Raw genomic sequence first — 25,189 nt, 5'->3', positions numbered from 1 at the left:
CTTTTATTTGATCATACTAACATTTTCAACATTTGGAACATTGCAATCTTTCGGGACATTGCAACTTTTGTCAAGTGCCTGAGCAAAGAGCAAACTTGTTCAGCTACTTTTAAACTGCCAGGGAAAGCTACAGATTTTGTCATAGGGGCATATTAGCAAGGGCTGGCGATATAATTATCGCCGCTTTAGCGTAAGTTTTTGGGCGAAAAGCAGCGATAATTATATCGCAATATCATCAAGGACACGCTAGCGTGTGTTTCCTTGATGTAGAGCCCGTTTTTTCACAGCCTCGCCTCGCATCGCTAATGAGATGCAAAAGAGGCGTGGCTGTGAAAACAACACATGTTAATATTGTGAAGGCAGCTTCGCGATATTAACAAGGAGGTGCAGCGATAAAAAAAATCGCGCTACCTTAGCCTTAACTCAGGAATTTAACACCTGTTAAATTCCTGACCAAGACATACTTTTAATGGGATATGGATTATGCTGATAGGACCACAGGGTCCTATCAGCAATGTTATCGCTGTTTTCAATGGAGCATCGCTGGAAAACCAGCGATGTTCCATTGGAAACACCGCTATCACTGAAATATTATCGCCATAGCACTATGCGTTGTAAATATAGCGTTATCATGGCGATAATATTCAGCGAGAGCTGGCGATAATTTTTCTATCGCTATAAACGGCCAGCGATAATTATCGCTGGCCGTTGATAATATGCCCCTTTGTCTCCTACCCCTAACGCCGCTTTGAGTTGGAGGTTTATGGAGTTGCTATTCATTTTGAAAACCACACTCATCTATAATGAGTAATCATAGTCAGACTCTAACAAACGTATCCACATGTGTCTGTGTTGTTTATATTTTGTGAAGCTCCAGTATGGCCACCTTGACTTCTGATTTCCACTATATTGTGGTCATGTTGTTCTTGCATCAGCATCTACAGCACAAGCAGACAATAGAACTATTACATAATACCTTGTGGGTTTTTTCTCAACAGATACAAAATAACAAAACCTCTCCATTTGAGACTGTGTCAGCTTGGCGAACCGACTCATACATAGCTCTGGGTATCCTCGGATTCTTTTTCTATTTGCTTCTTGGAATAACTTCCCTGCCATCTGTTAGTAATGCAGTCAACTGGCGGGAGTTCCGCTTTGTGCAGGTAAATGAAAACTATGTATATGTTTCCATAAAATATTTGAGACCTAGTGCCTGTGTGTTGTGCACATTTTTTTCAGTGGCTAAAATGTATAAACTGAAAATACAATTGTAGCAAATCTGTGCACTTGAGCAAAAGAAGTGTTGTAGTTTATATGAATGGGATAGTGAGTGAGGTAGATTTGACGCTGTATCCTAAGAACTAAACTAAATATGATTTTGCTATGAAAAAATGTAGTACAACAGGCTGACAGTGTTAGCAAAATAAACCGGTTATCAGTCATTCAGGTTTGAAACATGTTAGAAGCGCAAGTGGACGAAATACAATTGCATTCATGCCAAAAGTAGGTACATCTACTAAACGTACCCAATGGAATTACGTAGAAGGGGGTGAGTATTTAAATAAAAAGAATCAAAATGTCAACAACACCAAGACCTCATAGGAGATACAACAAGTATGTGCCTGTCTGTCCTGATAATTGTAAACGGCATAGAATGGGCTCACAAAAAGGGAAAAAAACAATATAAACTACCGATAACAATAAATACCGATCACAATAACAAAATGTAAATCAGACTTTCTTCTGTGTCACATCAGTTGCTGAATGTACAAATGCTTTGCATAAAAATGGGCGCATGATTGATATCAATATGCTTTTATTGCATACTGTAACAACATTGTGAAAACTACTAATCCCACAATGCTTCATAATGAGCGGCGTGGGGGATATACATAGATAACGAAAACTGATGATGGACTCACAAAAAGTATGAGCAAGACTTTGCAGTAGAAATGCGTCAGTGGCAGTCTGTTGTTGATATTATGTGACCACTAATACATTTTTGCTTACTTCGAAATACGTTCCTGGAGTGCGGTGCACATTCGTTGTTGGTTGAGAAATTCGGGGCTTGGTCCGTCCCCGATGCCGGCACCAACTGTGGTAGAGCGTGCTGTTTTGGGACCGAATTGGCAGTCGCCAGTGGGTAGTTATAGTTTGGTCCATGTTTCCATAGGAAAAGCATTTTTTTACTTGCTATAGCTTGGCCTCGTTTGACCAATCTTCATTCTTCATGTAATTTTCCCCCAAAAATGTCAAGGTAGGTTTTCGTTGTCATGGAAAGTTTGGGGGTGATCCGTGTAATGGGGACTGAGAATTTGGGGTGCAAAATAAGGTTGCGTTTGTAATGTTAATTCCCATACTAACATTCAGCCACACCTAGAGCCCGAACCGATGAATCGACTTACACTAAATTCGGCAGGGAGGTAGATGTCGTTTCAAGGAAGTGCCTTCTTCTTATTTCATTTATATCTGTTCAGTAGTTTTTGCAAAATTTAAGCTGAAAATTATAGCGATATCTCTGGCCGCCTATATTTTGCGAAGGTTTCGCAAGTAATAGTGAATTCACAGGCCAAAGGGAATGCTCTGATTTTCTGAACGCAATCTGTACAGACAGCTGTGGCTGCTCGGGGATTATTCCCGGGGCTGAACATTTCTCTAAACCTAACATAAGGGGTCAGAGTAGAGGTACTCTGACCCATGTTTGAGAAATGGGGGTATTAGTGACACAAGTCATGTGTCCAAAATAGATTTTTTTTAATCACGCGCAATATTCGTGACAACGCCACAACCGTCAGCGTTGTCAACGTCGTCACGGATATTGGTGGATATATCAGAAAATATATCAGTCAATCATTAATACGCATTATTATAGAGATATTGAGATTTTGTTTTTATAGTTATTTATAAAGTGAGTTATCTTCTGCGATGGTTAGAATTAATTATATGGTTATCATTTTATTATTATTGGCTATTGAATTCCTGATTTTGTTTTCTGCTTTAACGATGTAACTGCAGGGTGCGCAACTACCAACGTCATCGCGATCTCCAGGCACACTGTGAAAATGGAAAATAGATTTTAGAGTTGGTTGTTCTAGAAAGGCACTAGAGAAACTTGAGTTTGAAGGGTACAGTAATATAACTCTAGTGTGTAAAATACTGTAATATGTGTGCATTCATGTGCTGTCACTTTATGGAAAAGGTGCGACAGTCGCAAATAACCGCAAAAACGGATCAAAGGTCTGTAAGATGATTTTTAAAGAAACTTAGTGCAAAAATGAGTTTAAACATGCTTTGTAAGAAGTATTTATATAGTAATATGTGTAGTTCAATGTTCACAATGGACTTTTTTACATATTATTTTTGGATGTTTTGGTGGCCATTGAATGCCTGCTTTTGTTTTACCATATTCGTGACGTGTCTGCGCGGATAACGATTACCAACGTCATTGCGACCTCCGGCGTAACCGCAAACAGATAAATTAGGTTTTAGGTATGGTTTTTATAGCAACTTTCCACCAAAACATGACTGTAGAGAATACAGTCAGATAGCCCTAGTGTGTAAAATACTACAGTATGTGTGGATATATGGGTTTTAGACTTTATGGAAAAGGTGTGATCATCGCAGTTAACGACGTCACCGCAAATTCCCAAATAACTGAAAATAGAAAATAGGTCTGAAATATGGATTATAAAGAAACTTTGTTCAAAAACATGAGTTTAAACATGCTTTGAAAGAAGTATGTATATAGTAATATGTGTAGGGTAATGTTCAGAATGATTTTTTTACATATTATCTTTGAATGTGTTGGTGGCCATTGAATGTCTGCTTTTGTTTTCCGTTTTTGCAACGTGTCCGCGGGGATCACGACGTCATCTCTATGATCCCCAAAAACAAAAGAAAAAAAAACCTTTACATAAAACTTCACAATATTTCAGGAACTAGGGTGGCTCTGGGGTGCTAGAGAGCGTAACGCAAAATGGCCACTCCGTAGAGCATCTCCGCAGGCTGAGACGGACATCCGACAAATATCCTGATTTCCTGGCGACATCGGCCCATCTAATGCAGAGGTCCAGCAAAGGAGTGTGAGGGCTACATCTCAGCATGTTGCGATGCCCCTGCTGAGTGAAGCCTAGTGAGAGCAAAGCCATTGAACTTTGAGGCCTACAGCACCAGCATGGCGGCCCAGAGCGGAATCTGGTGGCGGTGACGCGGTTAGTGAAGCGAGGACCTAACTTCGGCCTAACCCGGGGGGTTAGAGGGTGTCGCTGGTGGCCGGGTGTTGTGGGGACTACGTGATTGGCGCGGTTGAGGTGGGCGCTGATGACGGGCGCATTTGCCGCCGAAACCGCGGCCTTCCCTGCCGAGTCCCATTTGGCCCTCGGATCGCTGGCTGCTGTGACTGCCTCCCTCCCGTTGTGTCTTAAGGGTCCAGCGGTTGGTTCGTGGCAGCGTGCCCTCTCAGTCCCTGCTAGTGGTTGTCGGCAGCTCCGGGTGCGGATTTCGGTGTGTGCCCCCCTCACCTATCGGCCTTCCTTGCTATTTGTTGTGGCCTACACGCCTCTCCACTGACAGCTCACTCACCCTGAGGCACCCGTGAGCTCCCTGCCTGCAGTCTGGCGCTAGAGCCTTCTGCTGCGGCTGCTCCTGGCTGCGCCGCCCATTTACACTCACCCATGAGAGCTTGCGGATCCGTTGTGCTCCAGCCCGGGGACTGAGATGTCTCCAACCCCCTAAGACCGTCTGCTGTGCTGCCACATGCGCTGAGACCCGACCTACCACCAGGCTACTAGTTCTGCCTGTGGAGAGCTGTGATATATGCTCTGCCCTAACCGCTTACACAACCTCCCCGCACTGTTCATTACCTCTTCACCACGCTGGCAGATGAGCCAGCCTCAGCCACTATGGGATAGTACCTCCTGCCCTCCGTGATCTGCTACAACTTCATCTTTGGCTACGTGGCCTGGCCATAGGCTCTTTCAGCCTTTGAGGGCCGAGGTTGGATCTAGTGTCCTGTCCACAACCATGGATCATCCCTGGCAGAGCGAACTGGAGGGCTCTACCTGCCACCTATATAGATCTCCCACGGCTTACTGCTGTCGCCGCCACTGGTCATCACCCACGACACATCTGCGGGAATTTTGGGCGGACGTGCCCGCGGTGCCGACAGTCTCCTGTACTGATCTGTTATCCGTTCTAGGCGTGCTGCCATGGGGAAATCGGAGTGCACTCAACCACGTCTCACCTTTGAGCCTCGCTGGTCCACCAAGACGTCCCAGCATGCGGTTTCGGATTTGGAGCGCGAAGGTCCTAGCGACCGGCTATCCAGCATAGACAAGACTCTTCTAGCTGTTCAATCAAGTCTTCAATCCATTGATGGTAAGATAGACCAGTCTCAACCTCCGTATGGACCACATGTTGCAGAAACTAGACAAACATTCCTTGCGGCTTGGGGAGGCAGAAACACGTATTTCGGATGCGGAGGACGGTCTCCAGCAGGTGACCACGAAGATGGCTTCCATGGAGAAGGTGCTAGCTGTAATTCAAGCGCGAAACGAAGATTTAGAGGCTAGATCAAGACGTAAAATTGTGCGCCTTACTGGTTTGCCAGAATCCACGAATACAGGCCGCCTTGAGACATATCTTGAGAAATTACTTTGCGATATTTTCGGCGCAGAACATTTCTCCAAAGTGCTAATTCTCGAGAGGGCTCACAGATCTCTGGCAGCTCGCCCCCCACCTGGCGCACCACCACGCCCCATCATAGCTCATCTTTTCAATTATAGAGATCGGGATACCATCCTTCAACTTGCTCATGAAAAAGGGGATGTCACTCATGAGGGCAACAAATTTGCCTTCTATCCGAACTTCACGGCGACGGTACAAGAAGCTCGTCGAGAATACTTACCTGTTAAAAAGCTCATCATCTCTACTAAAGTGACCTAAGCAATGCTCTATCCTGCGCGGCTGCGCATTGATGACAATGATGGATCCTGGATCTTCAACACTCCTAAGGTGGCCATGGACTTTGCGAAGACTTTGACCAGGCGCGGCCGCTCCCCCATTGCAGCGGAGGGGAGAGATGGCGGCTCCACAGATTCAGTGGTCAACAATTGACACCAATATCAGGATGTGTGAGTTGGGTACTGCATTTCACCTCCTCGTTGTGCTCTCCTTTGACTAGACAGCATCCTTCTTGTTATATTGTTCCCTTTCTCTTCTCACTGAGCTGTTAAAACTGCAAATTTTGCTGCGGGGCTCTCGCGGGACATGGTCCTACTGTACCGCTCTTACTCCACTTATTGTACACCTTTATCCTACCATGAGGATTCTCTCTCTTCGTTTATTGTATTGCTACGTGTTGTTCGCCAGGTAACTTTACTGAAACTGCTCGTCCACCTCCCACCACACCGGGAGGGATGTTATGTTCCTGCGCCCCCCTATGGGTGTTCCTCACTACTTTTTTCCCCCTTGGGCCGTTACTCAAGGTGCATCTGGGATGGTTCAGGATGGCTATGGCATGTTGGGGCTGCTGAAGCGGGTGGGGGTGAGGGGGTTGGGTGGGGTTGGGGGCGTTTGTTCCGTGGCCATTTTGACGATCAACCCTATGATTATTGTATATGTGCTTTTGTATTACACTTCATTTTCATGCTCATGTTATGTTCTGTTTAAGCTCCTCATACTCACCACACTGTAGTTAACTGCCTAACTTAGAATGTACAGGGGCTCAATACACCGAAAAAGATCAGACAGGTCTTGCCATTTCTGGAAAACATGAAGTTGCTATTGCCTTATTACAAGAAGCACACCTCACACCCCAATCAGATGGTCGAGCTGGATCACAGTGGGTGGGTTATCGTATAGCGCCCTCTTACTCTTCTTACTCCTGTGGTGTCCTCACACTAGTTAAGAAACAGCTGCCCTTCACGGAGCTTAACGCCTCTACTGATGATGCTGTGCGTTTTGCTATGGTACATGGGAAATTAGCAGGCACTCTTATCACCATTGTAAATACTTATGGCCCGAACACTGATGACCCGGGTTTTTTCAAACGAGTCATCTCCAAACTACGTGCCTGGCCTGATGCTGTGATATTGTGGGGGGGGGGGGATTTTAATACACATCTTGACCCGGGGAAAGATAAGGCAAGTGGCAGGGGAGGTCACTCACCTAAGGCGGCACAAATTATTAATGATGGGATGGCCGAATTGGGCTTTCTGGATGTTTGGAGACAGCGGAACCCAGAGGCAAGAGAAGGCACGCATGTTTCCACTGCACACAACAGTTGGTCCAGACTCGACTATTGGCTACTGAGTGAGACAGCAAGTGGGTGGGTCTCCAACACAGCTAGGTTGCCCCGCACTCTGTCCGATCATAGTCCTGTGCTGGTGTCTTTACACTTTCCATGCACCACGCATCGCGCTTTCACATGGTGACTCCGCACGGAGGCTCTCCTCGTTCCTCTCTATGCCACGACCATTCGTGATGCCATTACACAATACTTTGAGGATAACAAGGGTTCAGTGGACAATGCATCAACCCTCTGGGAGGCCTTCAAGGCTACTATCCGGGGCAAGTGCTTTAGCACGTCTGCCGGCATTTTACGGGATTTGCGAGGACAGTTTAGCAAACTGGAGGACAAGCTGCATGAGCTTGAGTGGGACTATGAGACCCTGCCCTGCGCTCAAACGCTTGCAGCCATTAAGGAGGTCACGTTAGAATATACTGACATGGCCGAACTGGAGGTAAAATATATCTCCCGGCGACATGTGGCCCGTGCTTTTGGGGAGGGTGGGCGGCCTGGACGTCATTTAGCTAGGAAAATCAAAGATCGCATGACCCAACAGATTATGTCCAAAATAACAGATACCTCCGGACAAGACCACTACACCACCTCAGAGATCCTGGAACAATTTAGGCTTACATACGAAGCATTATACACCTCACAAGGGGAGACAGACGCGGATGCCTTACATGACTAGCTCTCTGACATATCCATCGCCTGGTTATCGGACAGGCAGCAGGAGTACCTCGGTCAGCCGATTACAGAAGAAGTCCGCGCGGTTATTAAATCCCTCCCAAACAATAAAGCTCCGGGATCCGCTGGCTTCCCTGGAGAATTTTATAAGGAGTACGCGGAGGAGATAACGCCTCACTTATTAGCAATGTACTCTAAAGCGTTTGACTCTGGCACACTACCGCCCACCATGCGGGAAGCTCTGATCATCACGCTTCTTAAAAAAGATAAACCCACACATAGCTGTGACTCATACCGGCTGCTTTCACTTATAAACATCGACGCCAAGATCTTGGCTAAATTGTTGGCCACTAGGCTACAACCATTGTTGCAAAAACTGGTCCTCCCAGATCAATCTGGTTTTATTCCCACTCAATCCACTTCCCACAATCTGCGTGCTCTTTTTGCTACATTTCACATACTAGAACCGAATAGGCGGCGGATATTATGCTCGATGCTACCAAAACATTTGACTCTATTGAGTGGAGTTATTTGTTCGGCATCCTCCATCGTATGGGCTTCCACCAATATTTGTGCAGTGGATAACCTTACTGAACACCAACCCCATGGCACGTGTTCGGGTGGAGGGCTGCACATCAGACCCAATCTGTATTACCAGGGGCACGAGACAGGGTTGTCCCTTGTCATCTCTTCTATTCGCTTTGTCTCATGAACCTCTGGCCTGCGTTACCCGCCAGCGACATCGGGCCGCAGCACTGCGATTTGCCTACTGTCCAGTCAGTATCTCCATGTACGCAGATGACATGCTGTTATTTCTATGAGAACCCCGCAGTTTCATGGCACCAGTGCTGCTGGAACTCATCCGCTTTGATCTGTTTTCAGGGCTGCAGATAAACTGGTCCAAGTCTGTAGTAGTCCCGCTCACAGAGTGCACTGCGCCCCACGACCAGGAATATCCACAGAGTGGTCTCTGGACCCTGTGAAATATCTAGGGGTATTGGTACACAGAGACCCCGACACGGTGATACGTGCAAACCATGGCCCCGCGTATGTCAAATTGGAACAACAGGTAAATAGATGGGTGCGTCTTCCTTTCTCGCTGGCTGACCGCATCACACTAATAAAAATGGTGATACTGCCACAGTTCTTGTATCTTTTTAGTAACATACCAATCCCGCTCACTAAACACTTCTTTCGTACTTTGCGCACACAGCTCCTTCAGCTGGTCTGGGGGGTAGACAGGCCTGGGTGTAATGGAAAACGCTTATCATGGACTACAAGCAGGGGGGGTTTAGCGTGCCTGACCCATAACTGTACTATCTCTGTGCTCAATCGCAATATGCCCACTACTGGATTGGCGTGCATGAATTTATCCCATACGTAGCGATAGAGGACGGGGATGCCCATCCTGTCCCGTTAAGCTCCATACTAACGCACGCTAAGAGAGAGACACCCCGTACAGAAATTAACATGATTGACACCACTATCAAAGCCTGGCAGGCTCTCGGCCGCCTGGCCGGTAAGCTGCCACTCTACTCCCCTCTATTACTTATTGCTTTTCACGCAGCTCTATCAGTAGCACACGAGACAGGGGCATTGCGCACCTTCCGTCAGGTAGGTATGGTTAAAATGCAGGACCTCTTTCCGGAGGGCTCCTTCTTGGCGGCTGACGACCTTGACTACTTACAGAACAAAACACCATTATTTATTTTCCTGGTTCATAGACTGAGAAAAGCGCTGCAAACGCTCCACTATACCTTCCCCACAGAACCAGTGACTCTGAATACTCTCCAAGTTCTTCTTCTTAGCTCAAAACATCACCACCTACTCACCAGACTATATCGCAATGCCACAGAGGAAAGACCACAGCCCCCCCAACCGTAGCTTGGAGGTATGGAATACTTATTTGAACTGTTGTCACTGCCGGACTGGGAGTACTGCTGTCAGCTCACAGGAACCCTGACCTCGAACTGTAATCTTAGAATCATAAACTAAAAGTATCTACATCAAGTATACTATACTCCCAGTAGATTATGTAATTATGGGCTTCGAGACAACGACCTCTGTAAGTGATGCGGTGCCCCAGATGCTGATTTCTGGCATTTATCATGGGTATGCCCCAGGGCGGCTGAATTCTGGGTGGGAGTGATCCGAATACTATCCATAATGGTTGGTGTGCAGCTACAATGCTCTCCGCATATCTGTTTGCTGGGTTTGGTGCCTGCTGTGAAGGGAGCTCTGGGCAGATTGGTGAGGGTGGCCCTCCTGATGGCTAAGAGGCGGGGGGCAATGACCTGGGAGAGCACGGCAGATCCAACGACTACACGATGGCCCCAGGACATGGCGAATTGTTGGGACCGACTCGTTCTCTATGCGGAGGAGCTCCCCTCCTCAACTAGACCTGCTGATATATGGGAACCATTCCTACAATATTTACGATCTGTGGCAACAGACGAGCCCCCCAACAATGAATCAAGTTAACTTTAACATGTATAGACCAGTGGCGGTTGGTATTAACGGGCGTGGGGCGTTGCACTCCCAGCTTCAGAGAAAAGGGACGGGAGAAAATTAAGAACACCGGCATGGAGCAGCTTTAAATGGCATGCTCACTGCAGTGCTTGCTTGGTGCTCCACTTGACTCATCTCATTTTGTACCGATTCTGATTCGAACCATTTTAATATATCGTTGTTGTTTTTTTAGGTCAGACCCACGGACAAGGGTCCCCTCCTAGAACGCATGTGCTGAACAGGGCGAGGATAATTCCTCGCCCTCGAGGCACAAGCTAGGAGAGTGACATCATCCTGATGGGAGTGGCTGCACCAAGCAGCAGTGAATGGGCTTCAAATGGGGCGCTTCTGATGTGGCCCAGGGCGCGGTCAGCAGAGCCACATTGACTTTAAGGGGAAGGGGTGGGGCTGGCCAACAGCAACACAGTGCAGTGGGTGGCATCGAGTGCAGCACTCCTTTCACCTTCGCACTGTTAGGCTGTTATTTCATTGGATCGTTGCTGGGGGCGTGGGTTATGATTGACTTCAGTTCAGCTGTTCTTCCTAGTTCCGGGATTTATCAGCATGTGACGTGTTAACTTTTTGCGGTTTTGCACATGAGGGAGTGCTGCAGGCAAGACCTCTCCAGTCCTTCCATCACCTCGTGAATCCCCCCCTCGCCACTAGAAATGTCCCGGGCCGGACGAAATTACAAGCACGCTCCAAGTCACAGAAGCGGCGGCGGGCCACAGACTTAAACAAAAGGTAACTCTGTTTAGTTAATTTTCTATGTTTAAGTGTGTCTCCCCCTCCAAATCATCACAAGCTCCCAAATGTGCCACAGCACCAATTTGTGAAGATGCTTAACGAAGTGTGCTCATAGATCCATGTGACTGGCAGATATCCATTTTTGGACCTAATAAACATATTAATCACACGTGCCAGAGCGATCTCAGCCTTGCCTACAATCCTAAGCAGTCTTGTGAAATATCTTCCAGGGTGAGGGGCTGGCTCTCTAGCTAGCCTGAAGCAGCTCATTAAGCATGCTGATTGGTATGACTCTCGCGTCCCGACCCAAGAAAGGCACGTGCACTGCACTTATTATCAGTGAGAAAGGTCTGTCACCAGGGGCTTCTCTCACCCATAAGAACAGAGAGGCGGTCAGGAAGAAGACCTCACCAAGCACAGACCTCGAGTGACTTTGCTGCGCAGGAATAGCTGCTGCAGGCAGGACGCTGTCAGCAGTGAGAAGGTAGCAGAAAGCTTGAGAGGGGAGTCTAGTTGAACGAGGTCAGAAAGAAGCTTTGAGGGATAATCACTGTTGTTACTGTTATCGGAAGTTGTGCAAATGCTGAACGAACTGTGAGTGGCGAAAGGCGAGTCTATCTCACTTTTTATAGGGCTGTGTTGAGTGCTGAAAGGGGTGTCAGTATTTATGCAGCTGTCACTGCTTAAGTAAGCTGTGACTGCTAACTACAAGAACTGCGAGGCAGCTGCTAGAAGGTTTCAATACTCTCCTGGAGCCCCTACAATTGCTCAGTTACTAAGGTAGCTCAGTCCGGTGAAGAAAACACGGCAGACGTTTATTGCAACAGAATTTGTGGGCTCCTCTTTCTAATTCCATTAGCACAGCTCAAGGGGTTAATGCTTCCGTTGCAGAGATCTCTGTACAAACCTCACATCTCACGTACGAATTGTCTGTACTACTGTCTTGTAACTTGGTCCTTTGGTGGCTACTGACCATGAAAAACAGTGTTGAAAGTGGTAGTTTAATTACAAAAATTGTATTTTGCATTCAGAACAGTAATGCAGTAATAGCTAGATTTTAATGTTGTTGCCTCCAATGGGGAAAAAAGATTTCTCTTGGAGTACTCTGAAATGGTCTACTGCAATACCATCCCCCTCAGATAATGAATGGCCCTCATTTACAACCACATATAAATAGGAAGCCTTACGATAGCTTCCAGTGTAGGACAACTAAATAACATCAGTATACATTTTCCTACCATCTACAGCTTTTTCACCATTTTCTTTATGTGGTGTAAAATGCACGATTTGTACCCTATTTTTCAAACTTTTCCCGATGGACAACCCTCCGTTCTCTCTGTGGGACAGATGGGCTTTCTGGCTTCGCTCCCTTAATTTTTGTAATTTGGGACGGTCATTACGCCCACCAGTTTTCAATGTCACCAGCCACCCCTGGTATAGACCAACAGCATGATACTATCCTACTCCTTGTAGATACAATCACATGTCAATTTTTCATGGTTTATGATTTGTGCCACGTGTTACGTTTTGTGAAGAAGGTAACACACACTTTTTGAAGAGACTGGCATTTATTAGTGGTAAAGAACAGACCCCTGGGACACATCTGCTCACAGGTCCAACTGCAACTCATCTCCTCCCCATTCCCCAGTTTAAAATCAGATAGATGGTTGCTAAGGGACCGCAGTGTTCCATGTCATCATGAGAAAGCTATGGTAACTAACAGCAAAGTGAGGTATGTAGAATACAACACATCTCCCCCCCTTAAAACCATAAATGAAAAATAAAAAACTATGTACATATGTAATCTTTATATCTTGTAGGCATTGTACGTTGTCTCAAATTTGTTCTGACCTTAAGTAAGGAAAAAGGTGTTTCCTTTGTCACCGAATGTGGAGTTGTGCGGTATGACCACAACATGTCCTTGACACACTGCCTCCATATCTTGTTTTTGCATGCTAATTGGATACATTCAACCAATACTCTGTTAAAACGTTCCACCAACCCGTTTCCCCTTGGATGATAAACTGGCGTGGTAGTGTGTTTAATTCCCCACTTCCTCAGAAAAATCTCAAATTCATCAGATATGAATTGGGGACCATTATCAGTAACAACTTCAGTGGGGCAAACTTCCCTTCTGAAAATGTCTTTACAAAATGAAATAACACTTGTAGACTTAACCTCCTTAACAAAAGCAACTTCTGGCCACTTGGGAAAGTAATCTACCATCACTATGGCAAATCTCTCCGATGCATTCAAAATATCAAAAGGTCCACATATATCGATGGCTAATTTATTCCAGGAACCTTTAGGCATGGGCGAGGCATTTATGAAAGTTTCTTGAGAAGAGTGAGTCTTATCGATACACGCACAAGCCATGCAATCTCGAACAAAACGCTCAATCTGAACATCCATACCAGGGGTCACTCACAGTCCCAATTGGTTCTAGCACGACCGTCCAAAGTTTATCTTTTGTAGGGTTGCATCCCATCCTCGTCGCCAATTTTGTGAAGAAGGTAACACACACTTCTTGAGACTGGAATTTATTAGTGGTAAAGAACAGACCCCTGGGACACATCTGCTCACAGGTCCAACTGCAACTCATCTCATCCACATTCCCCAGTTTACAATCAGATAGATGGTTGCTAAGGGACCACAGTGTTCCATGTCATCATGAGAAAGCTATGGTAACTAACAGCAAAGTGAGCTATGTAGAATACAACATTATGAGACTGTTTTATTGCTTTGTATATGACCGTTGCTGATGATCTTGTGCATTGTACATGCTTATCTAAAAATCTCAATAAAAAGAAGAAAAAAAAACCTAGGGTGGCTCTGACCAGAGCCGTTGTATTAGTTTTGTGTATATGACAGCTACACAGAAGTCAGAATGTAGAGTTTTAGGTTACTTAGAAGCATATAGCCACTCATACACCCATACAGCTGCTCACACACAGTCAGTCACTCAGGGCTACTCACACACCTACTCACTTAACTATAGAGTCAATCACACAGCCATTTACTCACCTATACAGTTATACACCCACCCACTAATTTATTTACACAGATACTAATACATACTCACTCACCTATACAGTCACTGACACAAGCACACACTATCCCATACAGCCACTCTCACAAGAACTCAGTCACACATAAAGTCACTCATACACTCTAACACTCATCTATACTGCCTACTACGTATGCAGTTACTCACCCATATACCACTGACACATCCATTGACTCACTGACACAGCCCTTCTCTTCCACACTCACTAATTCATATTCCCATTGACTCACCCTCTTACTCAACCATGCAGGCACATACACACCCTCAAAACCCACCCACACAGACAATCATACATCCATACAGGGACTCAGATAGCCACTCACCCATAGAGAAACCCATATACCCACTCACACACCCATACAGCAACTTAGATACCAACTGACCGACTGAAACATACATTCAAATAACCAGTCACTCACCCACACATTCACTGAGACACCTAATCACTAATTTATACAGTCAGTCATGTGCCCGCTGAATCATCCATACAAGTACTTATACACCCACTGATTCACCATTACACCTTGGTATATCTATTTAACACTCAAACTTTTTTTAAACACTCAGAGTCACTGGCTGATGTCATCAGTGATGTCATTTAAGATGTCATCAGTGATGTCACTGACCATGTCATGAGTGATGTAATATGTGAGGTCAGAAGCAGTGCATTGCGGGAGCATGAGTTTTAGTTAGCTCAGCTAACTATAACTGCAGAATTTCTCTGGTTTTGTGTGTGGGAAATCGGAGCCTAACCACAGTGTCCCTGTAAACTTTCTTTTTTTCAGTGTGTATATATATATATATATATATATATATATACAGGTAGATATAGTTAGGGCCTATTTTCCATAGGAAATCCGCAACATTCTATTTGGAATAACTTTGGCGCCGATTGACGAATCTTCGCAAAATTTTCCAAACTTTTGGCCAGCTCCGGTCCGCTCCTATTCTGAAAGTTTCAAGGTGATTTGTCAAGCGGAGGCCGAGAAAACAGGGGGGTCCCAAAACACGATTTCCCCATGCATTTTCCCATAGGACCTTTAGCCGCAGCTACAACCCGAACTGCTGAACGGAATTACACCCAATTTGGCAAAGAGGTAGTCCTCAGTTCAGACTCGTGCCTTTTGCTTAAATGGTGTAAATCCGTTCAGTAGTTCCTGAGAAAATTAGTGTTAAAGGTGCATATATATCTATGGCCTCGGAGGATCCGCGCTCCCTCCCGATCACGAGCTGAATTTTAATTGGTTGCCAACACTCTGAATCAGGAAGTGTTGGCAGCCATCTTGTGCCTCGGTAGAACCGAGGCACAAGAAAGCCAAAAAAAAACAACGCAAAACGCAACAAGGGGGCAGGGTAGAAACACCCTGACCCCTAGGCCTGCCCAGGGGGTCCCATAAGGACCCCCAAGGCCAAAAAAAATATTTTTTTTTTTTAAAGAATGGGAGGATGCTCGCTGGATGCATGGATCCACCCGATAGCAAAAACAATTTCAGAGCTGAATATGCTAAGTTGCCCCGGGGGTCCAACTCCCGGGGACATAAGAAAAAAATAAGTGTGGCGGGGTCCCAATCCCCCCCACACTGCCCTGGGGACCGCCACCCCTGGGGCTCTAACATAGTATATGCGGGGGGGCTCACGGCCCCCCCACAGCCCCGGGGACCACCACCCCCCGGGGCAACTTGTATATGTGGGAGGGGGGCCATGCAGCCCCCCTCCTGGAGCCTTGTATAGGCCCTGGGGACCGCCACCCCCCCAGGGCCGGCTCCTGCAGTGTCCCGGGGTGCCCACCCCGGGACCCTGCAGTTTGCAATGACAGGGTGGGAGCCTCGCGGCTCCTGCCCTGTCATTGCAAACTGCTTTGCTTCATTGAAGCGAGAGCAGGGAAACCTGCTCTCGCTTCAATGAAGCAAAGCTGATTGCTTTTCCACATGGGGAGCAGCATGTTAGCTGCTCTCCATGTGGAAAAGCAATGCCGGCTCCCGCAGGACGCGGGGAGACGGCTGGGACCGTGAGGGGATTGGGGACCCCCCCACAGCCCCCAACAAGAGGCCAGGCCCTGGGGGATGGGGTCCCCGGGGCCATAAGTGGCCTGGGAGGGGGACCACGCGGCCCCCCTCCACCATTAAGAAAATAATAATAAATCATTGGCCGGCCGTGGGGGATGGGGTCCCCAGGGCCTTAAAGTGGCCAGAGGAGGGGGGCTACGCAGCCCCCCTCCATAAAAATATTCACTAATAATTCAAAAAAAAGGGCCATGCCCCGGGGATGGGCTTCCCAGGGCAAATAATGGCCTCGGGAGGGGGGCCACGGGGCCCCCTTCCTGATATTTTTTTTAAAAAACAAACTGGTGGCAGGCCCCGGGGGATGGGGTCCCCAGGGCCAATAACTTAGAAAAAGAAGGGGGGCTACACAGCCCCCCTTCTAAAAAAAAAAAAAAAGGAAGACGGGATCGGCCCGGAGGCAACGCACCCTCCTTACACGACTCTGCAAACGTGCCCCCTGGCGCGTTTGCAGTGGGGGGAACTAATTCACCTTGAATACTGGGGGACCCTGGGGCCAACTAGCCCACCAGGAACCTCCAGTATGCGCCAGGGGGCTGCGTTGCAGAGAGGTGTAATGAGGCCACGCCCCTTTTTACACCTCTCTGCAACACAGCTCCGTGGCGCTTACTGGAGGTACCTGGTGGCCTAGTTGGCTGCCAGGGGACCTCAGGATTCAAGGGGACTTAATCCCCCAACTTAAAACACGTTTGCACAGTGGTGAAGGTAGGGGTGGGGCCTGAGGTGATATGTGTGCAAACACGCCCTGTGGCGCGTTTTAAGTTGGGGAATTCATCCCTCTTCAATCCAGAGGTCCCCTAGGGGCCAACTAGCCCACAAGGTACCTCCACTAAGCGCCATGGAGCTGTGTTGATGGAGCTGTGTTGCAGAGTGTTGTAAAAATGGGCGTGGCCTTTGAACACCTCTCTGCAATGCGGCTCCCTGGCGCATACTGGAGGTACCTGGTGGGCTAGTTGGCCGCCAGGGGACCTCAGGATTCAAGGGGACTTAATTCCCCAACTTAAAACGCGCCACAGGGCGTGTTAGCACACGTCACCTCAGGCCCCGCCCCCTTCCTTCACCATTGTACAAATATTCCTCTAAAATCAGCCGAACTACGAATTCCGATTTACTCACCTGTTATCAGGAGAGAACCCAGTGCTGCATCTTTTAGCTCCTAACTATATCAGGCCTGAAACCTATGGTTTTTTAAGTGAATTTCAAAGGTTTTTTTAAATGCCAGTTGCTAACTATATCAGGCCTGAAACCTATGGTTTTTTCAATGAATTTCAAAGGTTTTTTAAATGCTAATTCCTAACTATATCAGGCCTGAAACCTATGTTTTTTTCAGTGAATTTCAAAGGTTTTTTTAAATGCTAATTCCTAACTATATCAGGCCTGAAACCTATGTTTTTTTCAGTGAATATATATATATATATATATATATATATATATATATATATATATGTATATACATATATATATATATATATATATATGTATATATATATATATATATATATATATATATATTATCTACTGGCGGTCGCCAGTAGATAGTTATAGTTACAACCTAGTTTCCATAGGAAATCTCAAAATTCTATTTTGAATAACTTTGGCGCCGGTTGACGAATCCTCACGAAATTTTCAAAACTAATGGGGCGCTCCGTTCAGCTCCTACCCTAAAAGTCTCGGGGTGATTCGTCAAGCGGGCGCCGAGAAAAAGGGGGGGTCCCAAAACGCTTTTTCCCCATGCATTTTTCCATAGGACCTTTAGTCGCAGCTACAGCCCGAACGGCTGGACAGAATTACGTGGAATTTGGCAGAGAGGTAGCCATAAGGTCAAGGAAGTGCCTTTTGCAGGTCTGGTGTAAATCTGTTCAGTATTTCCTGAGAAAATAGCATTTAAAAGCATATCAATACCTATACGCGCGCACCGTGCGCGCACGGTGCGCGCACCCTGCCGTGCGCGAGCGCAATTCTGATTGGTTGAAAGATGTCGGTAAACATTCGAATCGGTAGAAACCAGGAAGTGTCGGCCGCCTTTTTGTCTCTCGCAGTCTGAGGGGGTGAAAAACAAAGGTGGAGAACGTGAAAAGGGAGCAGAGTGGACAGTTCCTGACCCCCTAGCCTTGGTCAGGGGGTCACAGAAGGACCCCCAATGGAGAATTTTATTATTTTTTTTTTTTTAAATCGCGAGGTGCGCGCACTGCGCGTGCACGGGACGCACTGCGAACCGCGCCCCCAGCGCGCCCACAGCGTGCGCACGGTGCGCGCACGGTGAAAAACCTGAAAAAAACATTAATAAATACATAACTTAGCATTTAAAAAACCGTACAAATTCACTGAAAAAACCATAGGTTTCACACACGTTATAGTTACGAATTAGCATTTAAAAACCCTTGCAAATTCACTTAAAAAACCATAGGTTTCACACATGTTATAGTTAGCTGGACATTTCACTCGTAAAAAACCAATGAAATTCCCCCGTTATAGTTAGTGCAGGCAACTATAACTCACGCGACCGCAATCCTCTGCTGATGACGTCAGATATTACATCACTGATGACATATGTGTCTTTATGAAAAATAAATATTTGTAATATATGTATAGCTAAAGATTAATGGAAGAAGACATGGGTAAATAAGTGTCTAAATACAGTGATGTAATATCTGACGTCATCAGCAGAGGATTGCGGTCGCGTGAGTTATAGTTGCCTGCACTAACCATAACGGGGGAATTTCATTGGTTTTTTACGAGTGAAAGTCCAGCTAACTATAACATGTGTGAAACCTATGGTTTTTTAAGTGAATATATATATATATATATATTACCTACTGGCGGTCGCCAGTAGGTAGTTATAGTTAGGACCACGTTTCCATAGGAAAACCTCAACATTCTATTTTGAATAACTTTGGCGCCGGTCGACGAATCCTCGCGAATTTCTCAAAATAGGTGGGGCGCTATGCTCCGCTCCTACCCTGAAAGTCTCGGGGGGATCCGTCAAGCGGGGGCTGAGATAAAAGGGGGGTCCCAAAACGCGTTTTTCCCATGCATTTTTCCATAGGACCTTTAGAACGAGCTACAGCCCGAACGGCTGAACAGAATTACTCAAAATTTGGCAGAGAGGTAGTCCCTAGGTCAAGGAAGTGCCTTTTGTAGGTTTGGTGTAAATCTGTTCAGTAGATTCTGAGAAAATAGCCTTTAAATCAATATATATATCTGAGCCCGCTTACGGTACGCTTACCGTACGCTTACGGTAAGCGTACGGTGGCGTGCGCGAGCGCGATTCTGATTGGCTCTTAGATCTTAGTAAACATTCGAATCGGCCGAAACCAGGAAGCGGCGGCCGCCATTTTCTGTGTTTCACTCTGAAAAAAAAAGAGTGAAAACAAGAAAAGGGGGCAATGAGGAGAGTTACAGACCCCCTTACATTTGTGAGGGGGTCAAAGAAGGACTGTAAAGTACAAAACAAACATTTATTGATTTTTAAAAAAAATCACGGGGTACGCGTACGGTAAGCTTACGGTAAGCGTACGGAAGAAACATGGCGTGCGCGAAGGAGATTCTGATTGGCCCATAGATCTTAGTAAACATTCGAATCGGCCGAAACCAGGAAGCGGCGGCCGCCATTTTGTGTGTTTCACTCAGAAAAAAAACAGAGAAAACAAGGAAAGGGGGCAATGAGGAGAGTTACAGACCCCCTAACATTTGTAAGGGGGTCAAAGAAGGACAGAAAAGTGCAAAAAAAACATTTATTGATTTTAAAAAAAATCACGGGGTACGCGTACCGTAAGCTTACGGTAAGCGTACGGTAAAAAAAATTAAAAAAAATAAATGAAAAGCAGATTTAAGAGTTTAGAAATTAGGGAGCTCTAAAAAGAGCTGTTGTGTTTATGAAGTCATTTTTTTAGTGGTACCTACAAGTAAGTACCGATGCAGAGTCTAAGGTTCAAGAGGAAGACTCTGTTCCCTTCATCATTGAAGTGCACACCATCTCCTCTATAAATGTCTTGCATGTCATAACGCAAGTTGTTGTGGTAAATGGCACCCATACCATAGTCACGGAGGAAAGCAGAAACAGATTTGTTGACGTGCTTTCTTGCTTTGTCAATCTGCGGACAGAAATGATTGGACCAGTTCCATTTTTGCCTTTGGCATATGTTGGAAAACACAAAGGCAGTTTTAGGGAAAAGTGTAAACAGTTGTGCAAAGGTGTCCTTCATAAGCATTTCCAGACCTACCCCAGTCAAAGTGCCTAGGTCATTGCCACCACAGTGCACTATTATGAGGTCAGGGTGTTGGATTTGAATGAAGGATTTCACCAATGGCATCAATTGGTGCCACTTTAACCCTCTCTGACCAATCCATTTAATGTCTACATTTGGCAAAGCAAGGTCTCTCACCATACCTGTTTTCTCTGCAAACTTTTCACTCCAGAAGACATAGCTGTGCCCTACAATCCACACTGTGAACATCTTCAAAGGAGAACTGGATGCACTCAGGAGGTGTCTTTCAGTAGAATGGCAATATGAAAAGAAAGACAGTTTGGAAATGGAGGCATACATATTTTTTTCAAAACAAAAAGAACTGATTGGCTGTTTCATACCATTCTAGAATAAAAACTAGGCTGTATGTGTAAATTAATAGAAGCATGTTTTGTATTGGTACAAAAAAATGTGTAACCAAAGAACAGTACTATGGATTTGCTGTAAGGTTTGAAAAGTCAAGCACTCTTGCTCTGTGGAATTGAAACATTGTGTGTCGAACTTCTGACCTAACTCTACACAGCAGTGTTCCATGAGCTGTTGCTATGGTAGCAGGCAGAAGTCAAGTTGGGGGAAGGGTACTAGGCAGAAGTCAAGTTGGGGGAAGGGTACTTTTGGAAAAGGGTTGGTTTTCAACCAATAGAAATGTGTGATTACATTTGAAAAAAAGGGGGAAGCACTGAGATTTGAAACTTACATGTATATGTGTGGAAAAATAGAGGGAAAGTTTGCCATTATCTGGTTCTGCTGAGAGGAGAGAGGTGAACACAACAGAGATCCTAGCTCTGATAATCTGCTGTTTGAGTGTCACATTTCTTTCACAACTAACTAATTTTAAAGGTGAGTTTACAGTTTGAGAGGGGATGTATGTGGTAACTTAAGAAATGAATAATAGAAATGGGAATTGTTTTTGTTGTAGTTACACATGGTGGTTTCATAATGTGTCAGTCTGTAAAAGTGATTTACATTTGCCCCGAAAAAAAAAAGAGCAGTAAGTGTGCTTTCAAATTGGCAAAGAAATTTCGTTTTGGGACTAATGTGAAAACATGACTCTGTGTGCATAGAAGAATTATAGGCAGAGATTTATTGCGTCTTGCTCTGGTGATTTCACAGTTGCATTAGATGGAAAGGGGGAGCGAATTTTTGGGGGAAGAAGCAGAGTCTTAGCACACACCCATGTGCTTGCCATGTATAGTCATGCACAGTATTTAGAAGCGAGTGGGGTTTTCAGGTTTAAGTCTGTAATGCAAATACATTCAGCATCACTAAGGCTGGTTGCCCTTGCTGGAGTGTAGGCAGTCACAGAGAATACACATGGTGGTGGTCTGAAAAAACAGCTTGGACATGTGCATTTAAATAAATCAAAAAAAGTGGTTTTATAATGTGTCAGTCTGTAAAAGTGATTTCCAATTGTAAAAAGTGATTTTCACTTAGCCCGAAAAAAAAAGAGCAGTAAGTGTGCTTTCAAAATGGCAAAGAAATTTCGTTTTGGGACTAATGTGAAAAAATGACTCTGTGTGCATAGAGGAATTATAGGCAGAGATTTATTGCGTCTTGCTCTGGTGATTTCACAGTTGCATTAGATGGAAAGGGGGAGCGAATTTTTGGGGGAAGAAGCAGAGTCTTAGCACACACCCATGTGCTTGCCATGTATAGTCATGCACAGTATTTAGAAGCGAGTGGGGTTTTCAGGTTTAAGTCTGTAATGCAAATACATTCAGCATCACTAAGGCTGGTTGCCCTTGCTGGAGTGTAGGCAGTCAGCGCGAATACACATGGTGGTGGTCTGAAAAAAACAGCTTGGACAAGTGCAATTAAATAAATTAAAAAAAAAGGTTTCATAATGTGTCAGTCTGTAAAAGTGATTTTCACTTGCCCCGAAAAAAAAAAAGAGCAGTAAGTGTGCTTTAAAAATGGCAAAGAAATTTCGTTTTGGGACTAATGTGAAAACATGACTCTGTGTGCATAGAGGAATTATAGGCAGAGATTTATTGCGTCTTGCTCTGGTGATTTCACAGTTGCATTAGATGGAAAGGGGGAGCGAATTTTTGGGGGAAGAAGCAGAGTCTTAGCACACACTCATGTGCTTGCCATGTATAGTCACGCACAGTATTTAGAAGCGAGTGGGGTTTTCAGGTTTAAGTCTGTAATGCAAATACATTCAGCATCACTAAGGCTGGTTGCCCTTGCTGGAGTGTAGGCAGTCACAGAGAATACACATGGTGGTGGTCTGAAAAAACAGCTTGGACATGTGCATTTAAATAAATCAAAAAAAGTGGTTTCATAATGTGTCAGTCTGTAAAAGTGATTTCCAATTGTAAAAAGTGATTTTCACTTGGCCCGAAAAAAAAAGAGCAGTAAGTGTGCTTTCAAAATGGCAAAGAAATTTCGTTTTGGGACTAATGTGAAAACATGACTCTGTGTGCATAGAGGAATTATAGGCAGAGATTTATTGCGTCTTGCTCTGGTGATTTCACAGTTGCATTAGATGGAAAGGGGGGCGAATTTTTGGGGGAAGAAGCAGAGTCTTAGCACACACCCATGTGCTTGCCATGTATAGTCATGCACAGTATTTAGAAGCGAGTGGGGTTTTCAGGTTTAAGTCTGTAATGCAAATACATTCAGCATCACTAAGGCTGGTTGCCCTTGCTGGAGTGTAGGCAGTCACAGAGAATACACATGGTGGTGGTCTGAAAAAACAGCTTGGACATGTGCAATTAAATAAATTAAAAAAAAAGGTTTCATAATGTGTCAGTCTGTAAAAGTGATTTTCACTTGCCCCGAAAAAAAAAAGAGCAGTAAGTGTGCTTTAAAAATGGCAAAGAAATTTCGTTTTGGGACTAATGTGAAAACATGACTCTGTGTGCATAGAGGAATTATAGGCAGAGATTTATTGCGTCTTGCTCTCGTGATTTCACAGTTGCATTAGATGGAAAGGGGGAGCGAATTTTTGGGGGAAGAAGCAGAGTCTTAGCACACACCCATGTGCTTGCCATGTATAGTCATGCACAGTATTTAGAAGCGAGTGGGGTTTTCAGGTTTAAGTCTGTAATGCAAATACATTCAGCATCACTAAGGCTGGTTGCCCTTGCTGGAGTGTAGGCAGTCACAGAGAATACACATGGTGGTGGTCTGAAAAAACAGCTTGGACATGTGCATTTAAATAAATCAAAAAAAGTGGTTTCATAATGTGTCAGTCTGTAAAAGTGATTTCCAATTGTAAAAAGTGATTTTCACTTGGCCCGAAAAAAAAAGAGCAGTAAGTGTGCTTTAAAAATGGCAAAGAAATTTCGTTTTGGGACTAATGTGAAAACATGACTCTGTGTGCATAGAGGAATTATAGGCAGAGATTTATTGCGTCTTGCTCTGGTGATTTCACAGTTGCATTAGATGGAAAGGGGGGCGAATTTTTGGGGGAAGAAGCAGAGTCTTAGCACACACCCATGTGCTTGCCATGTATAGTCATGCACAGTATTTAGAAGCGAGTGGGGTTTTCAGGTTTAAGTCTGTAATGCAAATACATTCAGCATCACTAAGGCTGGTTGCCCTTGCTGGAGTGTAGGCAGTCACAGAGAATACACATGGTGGTGGTCTGAAAAAACAGCTTGGACATGTGCAATTAAATAAATTAAAAAAAAAGGTTTCATAATGTGTCAGTCTGTAAAAGTGATTTTCACTTGCCCCGAAAAAAAAAAGAGCAGTAAGTGTGCTTTAAAAATGGCAAAGAAATTTCGTTTTGGGACTAATGTGAAAACATGACTCTGTGTGCATAGAGGAATTATAGGCAGAGATTTATTGCGTCTTGCTCTCGTGATTTCACAGTTGCATTAGATGGAAAGGGGGAGCGAATTTTTGGGGGAAGAAGCAGAGTCTTAGCACACACCCATGTGCTTGCCATGTATAGTCATGCACAGTATTTAGAAGCGAGTGGGGTTTTCAGGTTTAAGTCTGTAATGCAAATACATTCAGCATCACTAAGGCTGGTTGCCCTTGCTGGAGTGTAGGCAGTCACAGAGAATACACATGGTGGTGGTCTGAAAAAACAGCTTGGACATGTGCATTTAAATAAATCAAAAAAAGTGGTTTCATAATGTGTCAGTCTGTAAAAGTGATTTCCAATTGTAAAAAGTGATTTTCACTTGGCCCGAAAAAAAAAGAGCAGTAAGTGTGCTTTAAAAATGGCAAAGAAATTTCGTTTTGGGACTAATGTGAAAACATGACTCTGTGTGCATAGAGGAATTATAGGCAGAGATTTATTGCGTCTTGCTCTGGTGATTTCACAGTTGCATTAGATGGAAAGGGGGGCGAATTTTTGGGGGAAGAAGCAGAGTCTTAGCACACACCCATGTGCTTGCCATGTATAGTCATGCACAGTATTTAGAAGCGAGTGGGGTTTTCAGGTTTAAGTCTGTAATGCAAATACATTCAGCATCACTAAGGCTGGTTGCCCTTGCTGGAGTGTAGGCAGTCACAGAGAATACACATGGTGGTGGTCTGAAAAAACAGCTTGGACATGTGCAATTAAATAAATTTAAAAAAAAGGTTTCATAATGTGTCAGTCTGTAAAAGTGATTTTCACTTGCCC

The 25,189-nt window shown here is 45.0% G+C and overlaps 1 protein-coding gene across 1 annotated transcript in view; it reads left to right on the top strand.

The window, feature by feature from the left end:
* LOC146789337 (metalloreductase STEAP4-like) overlaps nt 1-25,189 on the top strand; it is a 370,171-nt gene that overhangs the window by 261,738 nt on the left and 83,244 nt on the right. The window contains exon 4 of the mRNA XM_085631177.1: nt 999-1,163. Coding sequence (XP_085487303.1) covers nt 999-1,163 — 165 coding nt within the window. The remainder of the gene's footprint in view (nt 1-998; nt 1,164-25,189) is intronic.

This window comes from Triturus cristatus, chromosome 10 (genome assembly GCF_964204655.1).
Source record: "Triturus cristatus chromosome 10, aTriCri1.1, whole genome shotgun sequence".
NCBI classification, from domain to species: Eukaryota; Metazoa; Chordata; class Amphibia; order Caudata; family Salamandridae; genus Triturus; species Triturus cristatus.
The sequence above is the reverse complement of the archived record's forward strand: the minus strand, read 5'-3'. Positions and strand labels throughout refer to the sequence as shown.